This window comes from Photinus pyralis, unplaced genomic scaffold (genome assembly GCF_008802855.1).
Source record: "Photinus pyralis isolate 1611_PpyrPB1 unplaced genomic scaffold, Ppyr1.3 Ppyr1.4_LG5, whole genome shotgun sequence".
NCBI lineage: Eukaryota > Metazoa > Arthropoda > Insecta > Coleoptera > Lampyridae > Photinus > Photinus pyralis.
In genome coordinates, this window is record NW_022170596.1 from 38,526,862 (window position 1) to 38,542,197 (window position 15,336).

A 15,336-nucleotide genomic window follows, 5' to 3' on the forward strand; every position below is an offset into this window, starting at 1 on the left:
CCGTCAGAGTGCTTGAAACTGATCTAAGGAAATTCCCAACTCTGACAGTGTCACAGATGAAAAATTCTTACCTCAGCCCAGGTTCGAACAATCGACCCCTGCCTATGTACTGTGTATCCCAACGCTCTACCACTGAACTACATAGTCGGTTTGACCTACAATAACATAGCTATTTTTTATAAGAGCCTATTTGATGCCTTTGATTTATTCTCTTTGTGATTCCAATGTATTTTTAAGAGGAAATACGCTGCTGCTGTCCACCCGGACCTGTATCGGTTTTAAACCACCCTTAAAAAATTATGAATTGTGTTTTTAGTTCGAAGAGATGAGGAGATGTATCTGTTCGCCTCTATTAGTGTTCACTTGCCCACTGCCCTATTTTGGTTTGCGATTTTATCTGCTACGTATTGGTGAATATGGTTCCAAATCTTTTTAATGTGGTGCTAAAGGCTCGGCTAATGGTACGTTTCGGGATAATCGTGGTGAAATCCCTTGAACGCTACCGTAGGGATTAAAGCTGGCACTCGGGACAGCTTCTTCAATTCACTGAATAATAATATACAATTTCCAAAATCCAAAAAGAAGAACCTATAAGAATCTAATCGTCGGTGTTTTTCCTTACAGTAGAAAAAAAACGAACAATAATATAATAATAATCAATGTGTAAATAAAAAAGAATGACCAGAGTAGAACATATGTATCGACACGCTCCCTTAAAGTCGTTTACCTACCACAAGAAGAGTAGCGATACAGAGCCGTACCTGGACCGTTCAAAGTCGCTCACCGCTTAGAGGTGCCCTTGGACAAAGGTCAAGGTAAAGTTCAAACGTGGCGTTAGCCTTGGAAAGGTGAGGCTCAAGAGCACTCACCCATTACCCCAAGCACTGTTCTGGTGTTGACCTTAGGTAGGTCCAAAAAACCTCGTCTCTCAAGGTCAAGCACCTCATTTTCTGATGTCATATTTTGCTTTAAAAGTTTTAAAAGTTCAATCATCCTCATTTTTTCGGTGTCACATTTTATCATGAAGGTCATCAAGCGTCAATGGTCCATTTTTCTATGGTGTCAGATTTCGTTTTCAATGGGCCCTATATTTTACGATGTGATATTCCACTTAAAGGTCATAAGAGGACAACAACATCATTCTTTATGGCAACATGTTTCACGCCAAGGCTATGAAAGTTTAATGACGTCCTTCTTGCGGTGTTATTTTCCATTTTCAAGGCTATCAGAGGTAAAGGTAATTTATGAGGTTATCAAAGTAAAATGACCACGTTGTGGTGTCATCTCCTACTTTCATTAAAGGTCCATGTCCCCAATTATTTCAGTGTTAGTTTTATTTTCAAGGCCATCAGAGATCAATGACCTCATTGGTGAGTTGTCATTCAATTTTCAAGGTCACCAAAAGTCAATTAACAAATTTTTGGAGTGTCATATTTCATTCTCAAGGTTATCAAAGCTCAATTAACTCATGTTTGCGATATTAATCTATTTTCAAGGTCATCAAGGGGCCAATGAAAACACAGTACAAGTCGTTTGTCTATGTAAAATTCATATCTTTAGTTATGTGGTTCATTTCAAATGCATTACCGACACAATAGACTTCAACGTTGCGATGTAGACACTGGGTGCTCCAAATCGAGGGGGATTGAATCGGTATTGGGTAATGTTGTTATCATTGAAGGTGTTCAATCACAGATTAATCTGGGATTAATCTAGAATTAAACAATATTAAGTAATTCATGTAATAAGTAGGTATTAAGACATCATTATTATGCATAGATAAAGCAGGTCAATTGAGTAAGGCATGAAAATGCAAATAATAGAATAATAGTATCGCTGAGCTAGGTAAACAAATGGTAGAACTAGGACAACAATTTTGTATATAAACGTGTAAATATTATGAATAAACCAGTATTATAGCTTAGGCTGTTTGTACTCATTTGGGGTGTAAGGTTCCAAGTCTACAATTTGGCACAGTGACGGGTGCCGCCTTACAATCTACCCCAAAACTATTTAATCTCATACCGAGATTAAATATGGTCCTTCGAGCCAACAACGGAGCCAGCTATTGAAGATCTTCGAAGCCGGCAAATTTAGCGGAGTCAACGTCCATTGAAGCTGAACACCCATTGAAGCTGTCAACATACAACATAAAATCAAGAAACCTGTGAGACCCAAAGAAGAAAGCGGTGCAGCGGGTAAGAAAAATTTATCAAGAAGTCTGCGAGGCCCACAAAGAAGGAGCGGCGTCGCCGATAAGAAGTACCACGGAAATCTACCCCAAATTATAAGGATTTACGACCCTTATAGCAAATAAGTAACAAAAAGGAAACAGCGGGTAAGAGATTTATATGGTTTTAGATAACGCACGTTCATGCGAACGTCGAGAAAGAAAAACTGATTGTGAAAGGAGCCACACCATCACAATCGAATAAACTGTGAGAGGAAAAAATCCTACAGCAGAGTGTCCGGAAAGAATAAACCCGGAGCCAAAATGGAAGAGATGAACAGATTAGCGGCCAATCAGGGTGAGATTGGCAAAGCTATGGAGAAAATGCTCGCAAATATGAAAAAAGATTCGTCATCTCGGAAGACGCAGGCGTACATAAAGGAACGCCAATCAACATTAGAAAAATGGTGGCGGGAAGCAACCAATACCCACCAGGAAATAGTGAAGCTGCAAGAAGAGCAGCATGACTACCACGCATCGAAGTACTGGGAACAGCTAGGTAAGATGTACATACAATCACATTAAAGGATACCTAGAAAATCTGGAAAAAAGTCTAACAACATCCAAACAAGAAGGGGTGTGCGACGAACAGACACGGCGGTTAAAGAGGCAACAAATCAAGATGCACCATTTAACAACGTCACTTCAACAGATAGAGGAGAAGTTACACCTGGAGACCAGCGGCGTTCAACTCAACTTATGGCAGGAATCATGCGGAAGTCAATGGAAGGATATAAGAAGTCTACAAGAAGATATACAGGTACACGAAACCCAGTTTCAGGATATCGCCGACGTAGAACACGAGTTCGAAAAGATGCGAGAGTGGTACGAAAAAACAAATCTGGCAATCGGCATTAAATTAAAAACCGTCAGTCACGAAGAAAAGAAATGCAACATCAAGTTACCTGAGATGAAGCTACCCGTTTTTAGCGGTGGATACGAGCATTGGGTAACGTTTCAGGATATATTCGAAAAAGTAATACACGCCAGCAAAACGGTATCAGCTACGGAGAAGATGCAGTATCTGAAGAGTCACGTCACGGGGGAAGCATCAAGGTTAATCCAGCACCTCCAAATAGCAGAATGCAACTACGATACAGCGTGGAGCATTCTCAAAAATCGATACAACAACGAAAGGCTAATAGTAGGGAAATTAATCGATAAAATTTTAGATTTTCCCAAAATTGAGCAAGAGTCGGCAGACGCCATTAGGAGATTACATGACACCACCCACGAGTGTCTGAAAGCGATCAGCAATCAAGGGATAGAAACCATAGCTTGGGGTCCAATAGTAGCGCGAATCATAGCACGAACATGGGATGCAGAGTCAAATAAACTATTCGAGCAGTCCCTAAAAACGCCAAACAAAACACCATCCCTACAGGAGCTGATGGAATTCCTTAAGATGAGATTCCAATCATTAGAAGTACTGTCCCAGGCCCGGAAAGTTCAACATGGGTCAATCCAAGGACACCAAAGATGGCAGAACAATCGTCAGCAAGGGTGTGCGTACTGCAAACAACAGCACAAACTAGGTGACTGCAATAAGTTCAAAGAGTTGTCACCAGCAAATAGACTGGGATTCGTGAAGGAGAGGCAGTTGTGTGTGAACTGCATGAATCACAATTGCAACAGCAAATGCAGATCGTTTCGACGCTGTGCAACATGCCAATATCCACATCATACAATACTACATCAAGATTACGAGAAGTCCGCAGTCCAGAAGCCAGCAGTACATGCGTCAACAGCTAAAGAGGTGAAGACCGGAATCGCAGGGAAGAATGAAGTCTTGTTGGCAACCGCACTAGTAAGAGTGGAAGACGTTATGGGCGAACTCCACGTACTACGAGCATTGGTGGATCCAGGGTCTCAGGCATCCTTTATAACCGAGCAGGCAGCACAAGTGCTAAAGCTACCCAGGCAGGCAGTACGGGCAGAAATTAGCGGCTTAGGGAGGTCAGAACCAACGAAGGCAACATCCAAGATCACTATCCAGCTACGACCACGTCATTCAAGCACGTTCACATTAGCAACGGACGTAGTAATTTTGAAGAGGATCACAGGGGAGCTTCCGAGCAAGTCTTTCGAGTTCAACACCGATCGATGGAGAAACCAACTGCTGGCTGACCCCACTCTCAACAAACCAGGTCCCATAGACATTCTTCTGGGGGCAGAAGATTACGCCAACATCATAATGGATGGCATAAGGAAAGAAGACAGCTGCTTGGCCCAGAACTCAGAATTGGGATGGATCCTGTCAGGGCAGATACACACCCCAAAGGGACATAATGTGACATTAATCAGCATGGTGTCGCGAGCAACAAAGAACACACAGTTAGAAAGGTTCTGGGAGCTAGAAGAAAGACCAGGCCCAGCAGGGCCGTCCAAACAAGATACAGAGTGTGAACAGCACTACCAGGAAACCACCGTAAGAAACACTGATGGAACTTACACAGTAAGAATACCGTTCAAAGAGGAACCGTCGGTATTGGAAAGTGCCAGGCCAGTGGCGGTTGCAAGATTAGTACAATTAGAAAAGAAGTTCCTTGTCAACACCAAGTTGGAGAAGGAGTACAAAGCCTTCATGCAAGAATACTTGGAACTGGGGCACATGAAATTAGCCACCAATCCACCACACCACAGGAGAAACGAATTTACATTCCTCATCAAGCAGTAATCAAAGAGTCCAGTGCGACGACCAAGTTGAGGGTTGTTTTCGACGCATCCTCAAGACCGGCAAAGGGGAAGAGCCTAAATGAAGTCATGCACGTAGGTCCAAGGCTACAACAAGATCTTTGGAGTCTACTAGTCAGATGGAGAAAACATCGCTATGCCATCACAGCGGACGTAGAAAAAATGTATCGGCAGATGAAGCTGGACAAAAGAGATCATCGGTATCACACGGTTCTTTGGAGGTTCGCACCGCAAGAACAAATCAGGGAATACCAGCTTACAACGGTCCCATATGGGACAGCATCAGCACCATATTTGGCGGTAAGAACGCTGCAACAATTGGCCAGAGATGAAGCACATAACTACCCAAAGGCGGCGTCAGTAACTCTCAGTGACTATTACGTGGATGATGTGTTAACAGGAGCCAACACGATAGAAGAAGCAAAACTACTGCGGGGAGAGTTAATGAGCTTACTGAATGCAGGAGGATTTACACTGAGAAAATGGGCCGGAAATCATCCAGATTTATGGAAAGAAGATCAGCGAGTACCTGAACCACTAGAAATCAGAGAGGACGAAGCAAGAACCTCATTAGGGATGAGATGGTTCCCACAACAAGAGGTATTCAGGTTCAGAGTGGAAGTCAGCGACAAGTCAATGACAAAGCGCAGCATAATGTCAGATATCGCAAAGATATTCGATCCGCTAGGATTAGTCAGCCCAGTGACAGTAACAGCCAAATTATTAATTCAAGAGCTATGGATGAAGTCAGTCACATGGGACCAGGAAGTACCGGAAGATATAGCGGAAAAGTGGACAAACTTTCGTAAGGAGGTAGTTCTATTACAAGAATTAAAGATCCCAAGATGGATTCAGCACACAGACGAAGAGCTACAGCTACACGGATTCTGCGATACTTCCAAAAAAGCATATGGAGCTGCAGTATACACCAGACCAAAGGATGGAGAAGTAACATTACTCACATCAAAGACAAGGGTAACAGAAGTACATCCCGCAAAAGATGGGAAGGTACAGGTAGTAACGATCCGCAAACAAGAAGGAAAGAGCAGCAGAAGAAGTATACAGCAGCTAATAACAATCCATTCAAATCCAGCAAGGCGGCGGGAAGAAGAAGACGGCCGAGCAAGGAGGAAACCAATGCCGTCTCAAGTTCTTCAAGTGGCATTGGGATTCCTAACATGGTTAACGATAGCATCAGCAAATTTTACAATGGTGCACCCACAGCCTGGCCTTTATGTAGAGCATATAGGGCACGGAAGAATCGAAAGAGGCATATTTCGAATTGACCTAAAATTCAACAAGAACGCCATGGAAGAGGATTTACAGAACGCCATTAACACCACAAAACAGTTCAAGGAATTATGTACGAAAGCCAAGGCACTATCAGACAACATACACTGCCAAGAATTAACACATCACATCGATGAATTGGGCAAGCAAATTGAGTGGTTACAAACAGGAATACATGGGATCATGCGCACCAGGCAAAGAAGAGGAATATTAGGAAACTTATTAACGTCAATTTTTGGAGTAAACGATGAAGTGTACAAAGATATAAACGCACTCAACAAAAATCAGCAGGAGCTAATGAAGATAACCGACCGTCAAACAAAGTTCATGCTGTCAGCACTTTCAACGTTTAACCACACCGAAACCAGAATTAATCAACAACTCGAGAACTTCAGGAAGAAACTAAACAGAGGCCTAGAGGCAATCATCAAAATGGAAAAATGGTACAAAACCATAGATGAAAATCAGATGGACATACACATACTCAGCACCTATCAGATAGCAAGCAACCTCATCACCGAAGTATATGCTTATTACTCTAGACTATTAGACATAAGTCGAGGTCGAGGAAACTTTAATGATGTAATAACAGAGGCACATGTGAAAGAACTTATAGCAACAGCATCTAAAAAACTACCATCGGACGTGGAAATATTAGCACATCCAATAAGGAAGATGACCATCAAGCAAGACACTCATCAAATTCATGTATCAGGATACTTTATAATGGCAGAAGTCGCGCAGTACATAGTAATAAAGGTAACTCCAATACCATTAAGGATGCAGAACGAGACATATTGGGTAATGGAGGTTGGGAACGGAGTCATCGCAGTTGATTACAACACACAATCATACTTCCAGTTGGGTGAAGAAGAATTCAAAAATAGTATTTCAAACGGGGAACACACAAAAATCTGCACACCGACAGTAGTCAACAACATCGAACAAAGTCCAAACTGCATACTAGACCAACTTTATCAACGAACCACCGAGAACACGTGCAGAATAACAAAACAGCACGTCAAGACGACAATTTGGAAACAGATGTATATGCCTAACACCTGGATGTTCATCGCTAAGGACGTCAGTAAAGCAGCAGTCATATGTAATGGAATCAGGCATGACATAACACTGAATCAAACGGGAATCATTCAAATCTCGCAAGAATGCTTTCTAAAAACAAAGCAAAGCATTCTGAGTCCAACGCGACAAGACACAGTGTCAATAATCACAAGCTACCACAGGACAGTAAACATAAACATTACGTCAGCATTAGAACGACAACCACCCATGGACACCATACAAAAAGAAACAATATTGAAGACAACAGATCAGCTCAACGCCTTAAGGCAAGAAGAAGAGTCGATACAAGAGGAACTAGGTAACGCATCATGGACCAAGGTTACCTCACACTCCATCTTAACTAGCAGTTTGAGTGCTACTATAATAGTAGGAACAATTATATTAAGTTACACGGTATGGAAACTAAAAAGGCGAGTTCAAAAGAACAGGGAAAATCCAGCACGAGCACAGGAGTCACAGATGATGGAGCCACTGTACGCCACCCCAGGTACCAGTCAGCCGTTGCGGCCGGGGCAAGATGTTCAGTTGTCAACTGTACATGCACCATTGCGGCCGGCAGAATGTTCAATCACAGATTAATCTGGGATTAATCTAGAATTAAACAATATTAAGTAATTCATGTAATAAGTAGGTATTAAGACATCATTATTATGCATAGATAAAACAGGTCAATTGAGTAAGGCATGAAAATGCAAATAATAGAATAATAGTATCGCTGAGCTAGGTAAACAAATGGTAGAACTAGGACAACAATTTTGTATATAAACGTGTAAATATTATGAATAAACCAGTATTATAGCTTAGGCTGTTTGTACTCATTTGGGGTGTAAGGTTCCAAGTCTACAATTTGGCACAGTGACGGGTGCCGCCTTACAATCTACCCCAAAACTATCTTAATCTCATACCGAGATTAAACAGAAGGAGACAAGGTTTTCCAGCGTTGTCAGTTTTTGGCGATGACCACAAAACCGAAAATTGTTGCACATTTAACCTAATTTTTATCTGCAATAATAACAAAATTAGAGGAGCATTCTGTGACTATATTGTAATATATACTAATGCAGGTTTTTAGACTGGTATTGTTATAGTATTTTACATTATTAGCCAGGTAAGTGAGTTTTTACTGGCGATAGGAGAAGTTGACTGGCGAGCCGTTAGGCGAGCCTGTCATCTCCTAGAGCCAGTAAAAACTATTACCTGGCGTATAATGTACAATATTTTATTTGTTACTCATTTGTAAACAATAGTAAACGTAAATAATTAGTTCTTAAATTGATCTTGAAGAAATGTCTAAAATATCATGTGATCCATGTAACAGAGACTTCGCATTAATTCTGGCCAATGAAATTACTAGATTACTAACTTGTAAAATTTTTACAGGTCTGCTGTCAGTTTTACAGTCTGCTGTCAGTTTTACAAGTCAGTAGCGTTTAAACATGACGTTTACCCGTTTGCGTTTTGTCTTGTTAATCAACGTTTACAACTGAGTAACAAATAAAAGTATAAAATCCTATAGAAAAGTGAATACAAATTTATTAACACCATATACTCATAGAGTTAGGTCAATCATCTTCTTGAAAATTAGTACAAATCAATTGGGTTTACCACCACAGAGAACGATATCTATAGAAGAAGTGAGAATGGGAATGTAGCAATTTTCAACTTCTTTCCCCAGGACATCGAGGATAGATGCTAGTCTGAACGACATTTCAGAGATAAAAAAATTACCTAATGAGATTTACTCCGTATAATATGCAGCAATGATGGAAATTAGATGGAATCCCAAGAGGAGACAACTAATTCGCAGCTCCCGAAACCCGGAAACGCTTCACCACTCTGGGAAGCCCTACTTGGTTATCATTATCAGAGACGGGGTCAAGGGCGTGCGGGTTCTCCCAAACGGCCATCTGGTAGTGACTTCTCCCTTACCGACTAACGCGACGCCCACCGTCGCGTCGGTGGGAACTATCGAATCAGCCACCTGAAGAGGAGAAAAGACGCCGCGCAAAAGATACGAGCCGAGTCGATACCCCGAACAAGTTAAGTTTAATGGAGTTATGATACCAACCTTGTCCAGTTTTGTGACGAACACTTCTGCAGAAAGTATAGCTTCCCACTGATGGGTACCTATTGTGCCCAGCGTGAACAGCAAAGAAGTGTGCTTTTGAAACACTATAAATGTCGTGTGGTGCAGTAGAGTTGAAGCTCGACTGCGGTGGCAAGAGTCCCTGGTTCGAATCCAGGTTCGGATATGGATATTTGTAATGGTCCGTTTGCTACAGCAGTGTTGGGTGAAATCCCGCCCACTTAAAAAGCTGCCAAAAATAAATAAATTCATGAAAACTTGGAAATAGACATGAAAGAACAGCAGTGGCGTGACGTCACTTCCTGTGATGGCGTAAAAGGACAAGATATTCGTTACATTGCGGATATCTATCACACGACCCACAAGAACCAAACAAAAATAATTTAATAATTCCACGATACGAATGGACTTTGGAAAACTTAATAAATAAAAGGTTTCCACTCTCACGCACTTTGACGTTAGAAAAACTATGAAATCATTGTGAATGAATGAACTTTCTTTATAATCGGTTTTTAGATCGAAAAAATCGTTCGTAAGATTGAAAAATCGGTATTTCCGGAAATTGGCCCCCATGTTGGAAGCTGAGCTTCCGATTCAGATTTTGAGGTTCCCACATCGATATTCGTGTTCAGCAGGTCCCAATTAGTGAAAAAACGCCTAGGTATTTGGCCACATCTTGTCTGAAATGCACCTAGTACTTTTTTAATCGCTGTTTTTTTTATCAAAGTGAACCAGTAGTCTATTTTAAGAATCCTTTATTTCGCAAGTGAATTTTTACTGAAAATTACACATGCAGTTGCAAAATGGATTATTTTGGTTTCACATCGTTTACCTACACCTAATCTTGGGCAACGTTTCGCTTATAAAAAAAATATGCATATCCTAATTTCTTTATTTTTATACGACAAATTAGAAGGCGTTACGTGATACAGAAACTCAATTCGTTTTAAAGACATAATGTCGTTTTCTACCAGCATGCATTAGTAGGCGGAATTAAATATCAATCGAATTTTTTTGTTTGCTCCATTTCCATATCTGCAGTTTTGTGCATAATCTCACGATTACGTAATAACTACGTAGTCTTCGCTGACTCGAACTACTAGGTTCGGTTCAAGGAATGTTCAATAAATTATATATTTAATTTCAATATAGTCTAATCCTCTTAAATACAATATTTCATAACAATAAAATATTAGTAGCGTATATTTAGAACTGTTCTGTAATCTGATTTGCATATTCGCAACTCCATTTAAGTAATGTACACGCTCAATACGAATTAATGTTAAAAAAATAATTTAGCGTAAAAAACTTCGCAAATACGTATGCCTACATAACTGGAATCCAATTTCAATTGATAAATAATAAATTATATGGAAAGTAGGACATGCACCATACCGACCACTCTAATTTAATTGTTTAGATACTATATAAACATATATAGACCATATTCGAAGTAAGTCAAGTTTTATTTATCAATCTAATACAGTGTTGATGCAAATTTCAAACACGATACACAATTAATTTTTACAAATTTTTCCAATTATGTTGTTTCGCAAATGTAGACCGCTTTGCATATTATTATAATGACAGTACGAAATACCTAATTGCCGTTTGGACTGATTTATTTATTGTCAAACGCGCTAATATGGCACCTGTTTTTTCAAACATCTAAAAAATACTTCCCATATCATAAATGAGACGCTATTTCCCAACTGAATTACGTAACTTATCAATTATACTTTACTAGCTTTGATGATCGCCAATTTTTCCAAAACGCAATATGATTTTTGAATGGAATTTTTGGCTGAACAATTAAGGTCATCAAATTAATTAACTTGCCGTATCACAAGCAAATCCTCATAGGTATCCACGTAGGTATCAATTAACCCAGGACAATTTTTCATTTTTAATTCCATTCTTGTCCAGTCTGTTGCATTTCCAAAAAATCTGTATTTGCATAAACCTTTCACCAGAAAAAGTATTCGCCGTAGGAAACCGAGTGATTTATCTGTATCAATTGCTCTCTGAATTTTTAAATGCGAGTGTAAAGTTGTAATGGGGGCAATTAATCAAGTACAGTGATCGGTATGTGGTGATTTCTAGCAATAATAAATAAAAATAATCGAATTTAGTTGTATAACATGCATTGTTCGAATTGGGAACCATATTCCTGTTCTCGCTTAGACTCTTTTTTGATTTAGAAGTCTTATTGCGAAACTTCAATCAACAGAATGCTTATATAACTAACGGCGACAATGCAAACTTGACCCTAATGCGATTTTTGGTGTTATTATAATGCACTTTCAAGGCAATGATCAATGTTTGGCAATGAAGGGTTTCTGCGAGCTGTCCCAATTAATAACTTTAGTTTGAACAATAGTTTTTTCATATTATTAGTGTGGGATTCATCACGTTATGAGCACCAACGCCCAACCTGACCTTGAACTTTTATAATAAAAGTGAATGTTATACTTATTTACTTTTTTTCATTTTCTGAATACTTACTATTCTGTTGTAATTTAATTGAACAGTTAATTCGCTTAATTGGCGGTGTAAATATTCATTTAAATGTTAATGTGCCTTCGATATGTCATTAGGCATCCGGTGTGAAATAGTCAAGCATGCAGAAAAAAGGAGAATACACGATTTAAAAAGCAAAAAATGTATTTAATATGGCATATTTTCGCATTATATCAGATAGTAACTTCCGTATTATTAAAAGAATTTGGAGATTTAGCATAAATTAATCGAAGGTTTTGGAAGATTAACACATTAGTTCTACAAGTTTGCTTAAATCAACTTATTTAATTTGGAGATACGCACGTGGAACTCGATGGATAAAAAATCGTCTCAGGGAAGAATAAAAATGTAAGTAATAGAGTGTGTTCCCAGACTGAGTTCACTATAAGCAGGTACTGTAATTGATAAAAAATTTTTGAATCTCGGTTTGATGTTTTGGAAACCCGGCCTGCTTGATCTGAAAAGAATTTCAAGTAGGTACATTTTTACTTTTTAAATTCCAAGATGGCCGTGACAATTGAGAAAGAAATAATTTTGCATTGAGGTAAAGTGGCATTTCGGTCAATAATTCGGCAAACTGTTTGTTTAGAATGTGAAATTAAATGTCCAGATGCTGCAAAATTTCACAAATATCGGATTTTTTTGATTAATTCAGTATTTAATTTGTAGTATTGCACTTTAACAATAAAAGATAAATAATTAATTTCAAACAGATTGTTGTAGGTGTTACGTGTCGCTTTAATCTTACTGACAGGTAATAATAATTCGTTTGTTCTATTCACACAGAATATTTGTTTCAGTGGTTACTATGCAAGACTACAAAGCAAATACCGATTTAATCAAAGTGATTCGATATTTGTGAAATTTTGCATCTGCATAATTTCATATTCTAAACAACTTTTCTTAATAAAGTTTTGTCGTATATTTTTGACCAAAATGGCTCAACATAATATTATTTTTCTATTTGTCAGGGCCATCTTGGATTTTAAAAAGTAAAAATGCGCTTGAAATTCGTTTCAGATCAAGCAGCTCGGGATACCAAAAAATCAAAACGAGATTCAAAAGAACTCAATCCTGGGAAAACACTGTATAGTCATATTAATAGGTACGTCTTTCATTATTTTGCTAATAATGAATCCTAAAATACCTTATATGTGCTGTACCTACCTACTACCAAATAAGCACGCTTTATAGTTTTATATTGTTGTTCTTCCGACCGTCCGTCCAATTGTCCGATTCTTTCACTCAACGATAGAACTCTTCTCTGTTGTCTAGGCGGTCAACAGTTTTTGGAGCACAATAGGGTAAAGAGGACAGTTATCGGCACTCTGCCAGTTATTGGCACAACGTTGTCAATATTAATTTTAATAAGCGTTAGGACGTCTGCGAACTGATTTATTTTGAATTATACCAATGTTGGCACCTTCGTCTAGACACAGTAGAAATTTTAGCCTCGTATGTTGGTAGTAGAAAAAATGGCGCAAAGTTGAATGCAGTGAGTTCGAAGTGATTACGTCTAAGAGGTGAGTTTTTCTTATATTCATAAGAAGCACGGCGCATGTGAATTGCTTTTACGTAATGTAAACCTTATTGCCATCCCAAATTTATTTTACCAATTAAGAAAGCTTGATTATTTGGACCTATTTTCCTACTTAACCTCAAAAAATGATCTTTATTTAATATAATAATAGGGTGCCAACTACTGTCTTAAATTGTACTGTAAAAACAGTTATTGGCACAGGGGTGCCAATCACTGAAATCGTCCCATGGATTAAAAGTCAACGTTTTTCGGTTTAGCTCTGATAAAAATTGATTCAACAGCATTAAAATAGGTCACATTTTGTTATATTTTTAGTATAAATAGTAACTGGCACAGTGCCAATAACTGTGGTTTGTAGTGCCAATCACTGTACTTCGCCTGTGGTCGGAGCCTTTTAGAAACATTCTTTTTCAGCGAAAATGCCGAAACCACAACTTGATGCAAAGTACTCAAAAAAATACAACAATGAAGATTTAGACAAAGCTATTGTAGCTATAAAAAATGGTATGCCTAAAAAAACAGCAGATCTACCTTGCAGTTCAGATTAAGCAGTAATTTTACACGGACGCAACATGGTCCCCCTCCAGTATTAACCAACGAGGAAGAAGAACTGCTAGTTAAGTGGTGCCTAGATTCGCACAAGAAGGGATTCCCCCAGAGAAAAGAAAATATGCAATCAAGTGTCCAACATTTTTTAGAAAGTCACCCACGACCCAATCCTTTTAAAAACAATTGTCCAGGTGATGGGTGGTATAAAAGCTTTTTGAAACGTCACCCTACATTAACCCAAAGACAAGCGGAACCAGTAACAGCAGCAAGTTCTGCGGTAAGTGAAGCTGATATACGTAAATGGTTTCAAAATATCCAAGACTACCTGACAGAAAAAGGCCTAATGGGGGTTTTGCAATATGCAGATAGAGTGTACAATTCTGATGAAACGAATTTTCAATTATGTCCAAAAACTAAAAACGTACTCGCACCAAAAGGAGCACGTAATGTTTATGAAGTAGATAGAGGTCAAGCAAAAGCTAATCTAACCGTTTTGTTCACATTTTCGGCATCTGGGGTAACTACTCCTCCAATGATAATTTACCCGTACAAGAGATTGCCTGCTGAAATTGTACAATCAGTTCCCAGCGAGTGGGGGATTGGGATAAGCGAAAATGGCTGGATGAAAACCGAACTCTTCTACGAGTATGTAGCTAACGTGTTTCATCCATACTTGGTTAAACATAAAATAAAATTTCCAATTATATTGTTCGTAGATGGACACAGCACCCATTTGAATTTTAAATTAAGTGAACTGTGTACCAAACTAGAAATTGTCCTCATTTGTTTGTACCAAAACTCAACCCGTATTCTCCAACCAGCAGATGTGGCAGCTTTTAAACCTCTGAAAAGTTATTGGAAGAAAGGGGTCCTTGAATGGAGACAACAAAACCCTACGATTGGGCTTACAAAAGAAAAGTTTGCTCCCATATTAAATAAGGTAATAGCTCAACTTAATCCAGAAACGATTAGAAATGGATTTCGTGCATGTGGACTGCATCCATGGAACGCAAACGCTTTAGATTATTCAAAATGCCTCGGAAAAAGCAACAATCAGGCTACCCGAAACGATCAAACTTTAACTTATTCTAAATTTGTTGACATTGTGGGAAAGGATAAAATACATCATATGCAAAATTTTAATAGAGATAACAATCCCGACGCAACTTCAGACTTTCTCCTTCTGCTTCAGATTTATCAGGCATTCCAAAAGAATGAAGCACCAACTCCCGAGTCAATACCCATTGGGAACCCTACAGACGATACTTTTATTCACAACCAATATCAAACAGATGACACTAATACGCAAGATTGTCAAAAGGTACAGTCGCAATCAAACGAAAA

General features: G+C 38.9%; 1 protein-coding gene across 1 annotated transcript; it reads left to right on the top strand.

Annotated features, from left to right (window-relative positions):
* Nucleotides 1-2,494: 2,494 nt before the first annotated feature.
* LOC116170732 lies at nt 2,495-4,907 on the top strand. The gene is made up of 2 exons (XM_031487238.1): nt 2,495-2,729; nt 2,806-4,907. Exons 1-2 carry the CDS (start codon nt 2,495-2,497, stop codon nt 4,905-4,907), a joined length of 2,337 nt encoding a protein of 778 aa, XP_031343098.1.
* Nucleotides 4,908-15,336: the final 10,429 nt, after the last annotated feature.

Coding starts and splice junctions, on each gene's coding strand:
- LOC116170732 (XM_031487238.1), top strand. CDS start 2,495: ATGGAAGAGATGAACAGATTAGCGGCCAATCAGGGTGAGATTGGCAAA. Junction 2,730..2,805: donor GAAGTACTGGGAACAGCTAG/GTAAGATGTACA, acceptor CCAAACAAGAAG/GGGTGTGCGACGAACAGACA.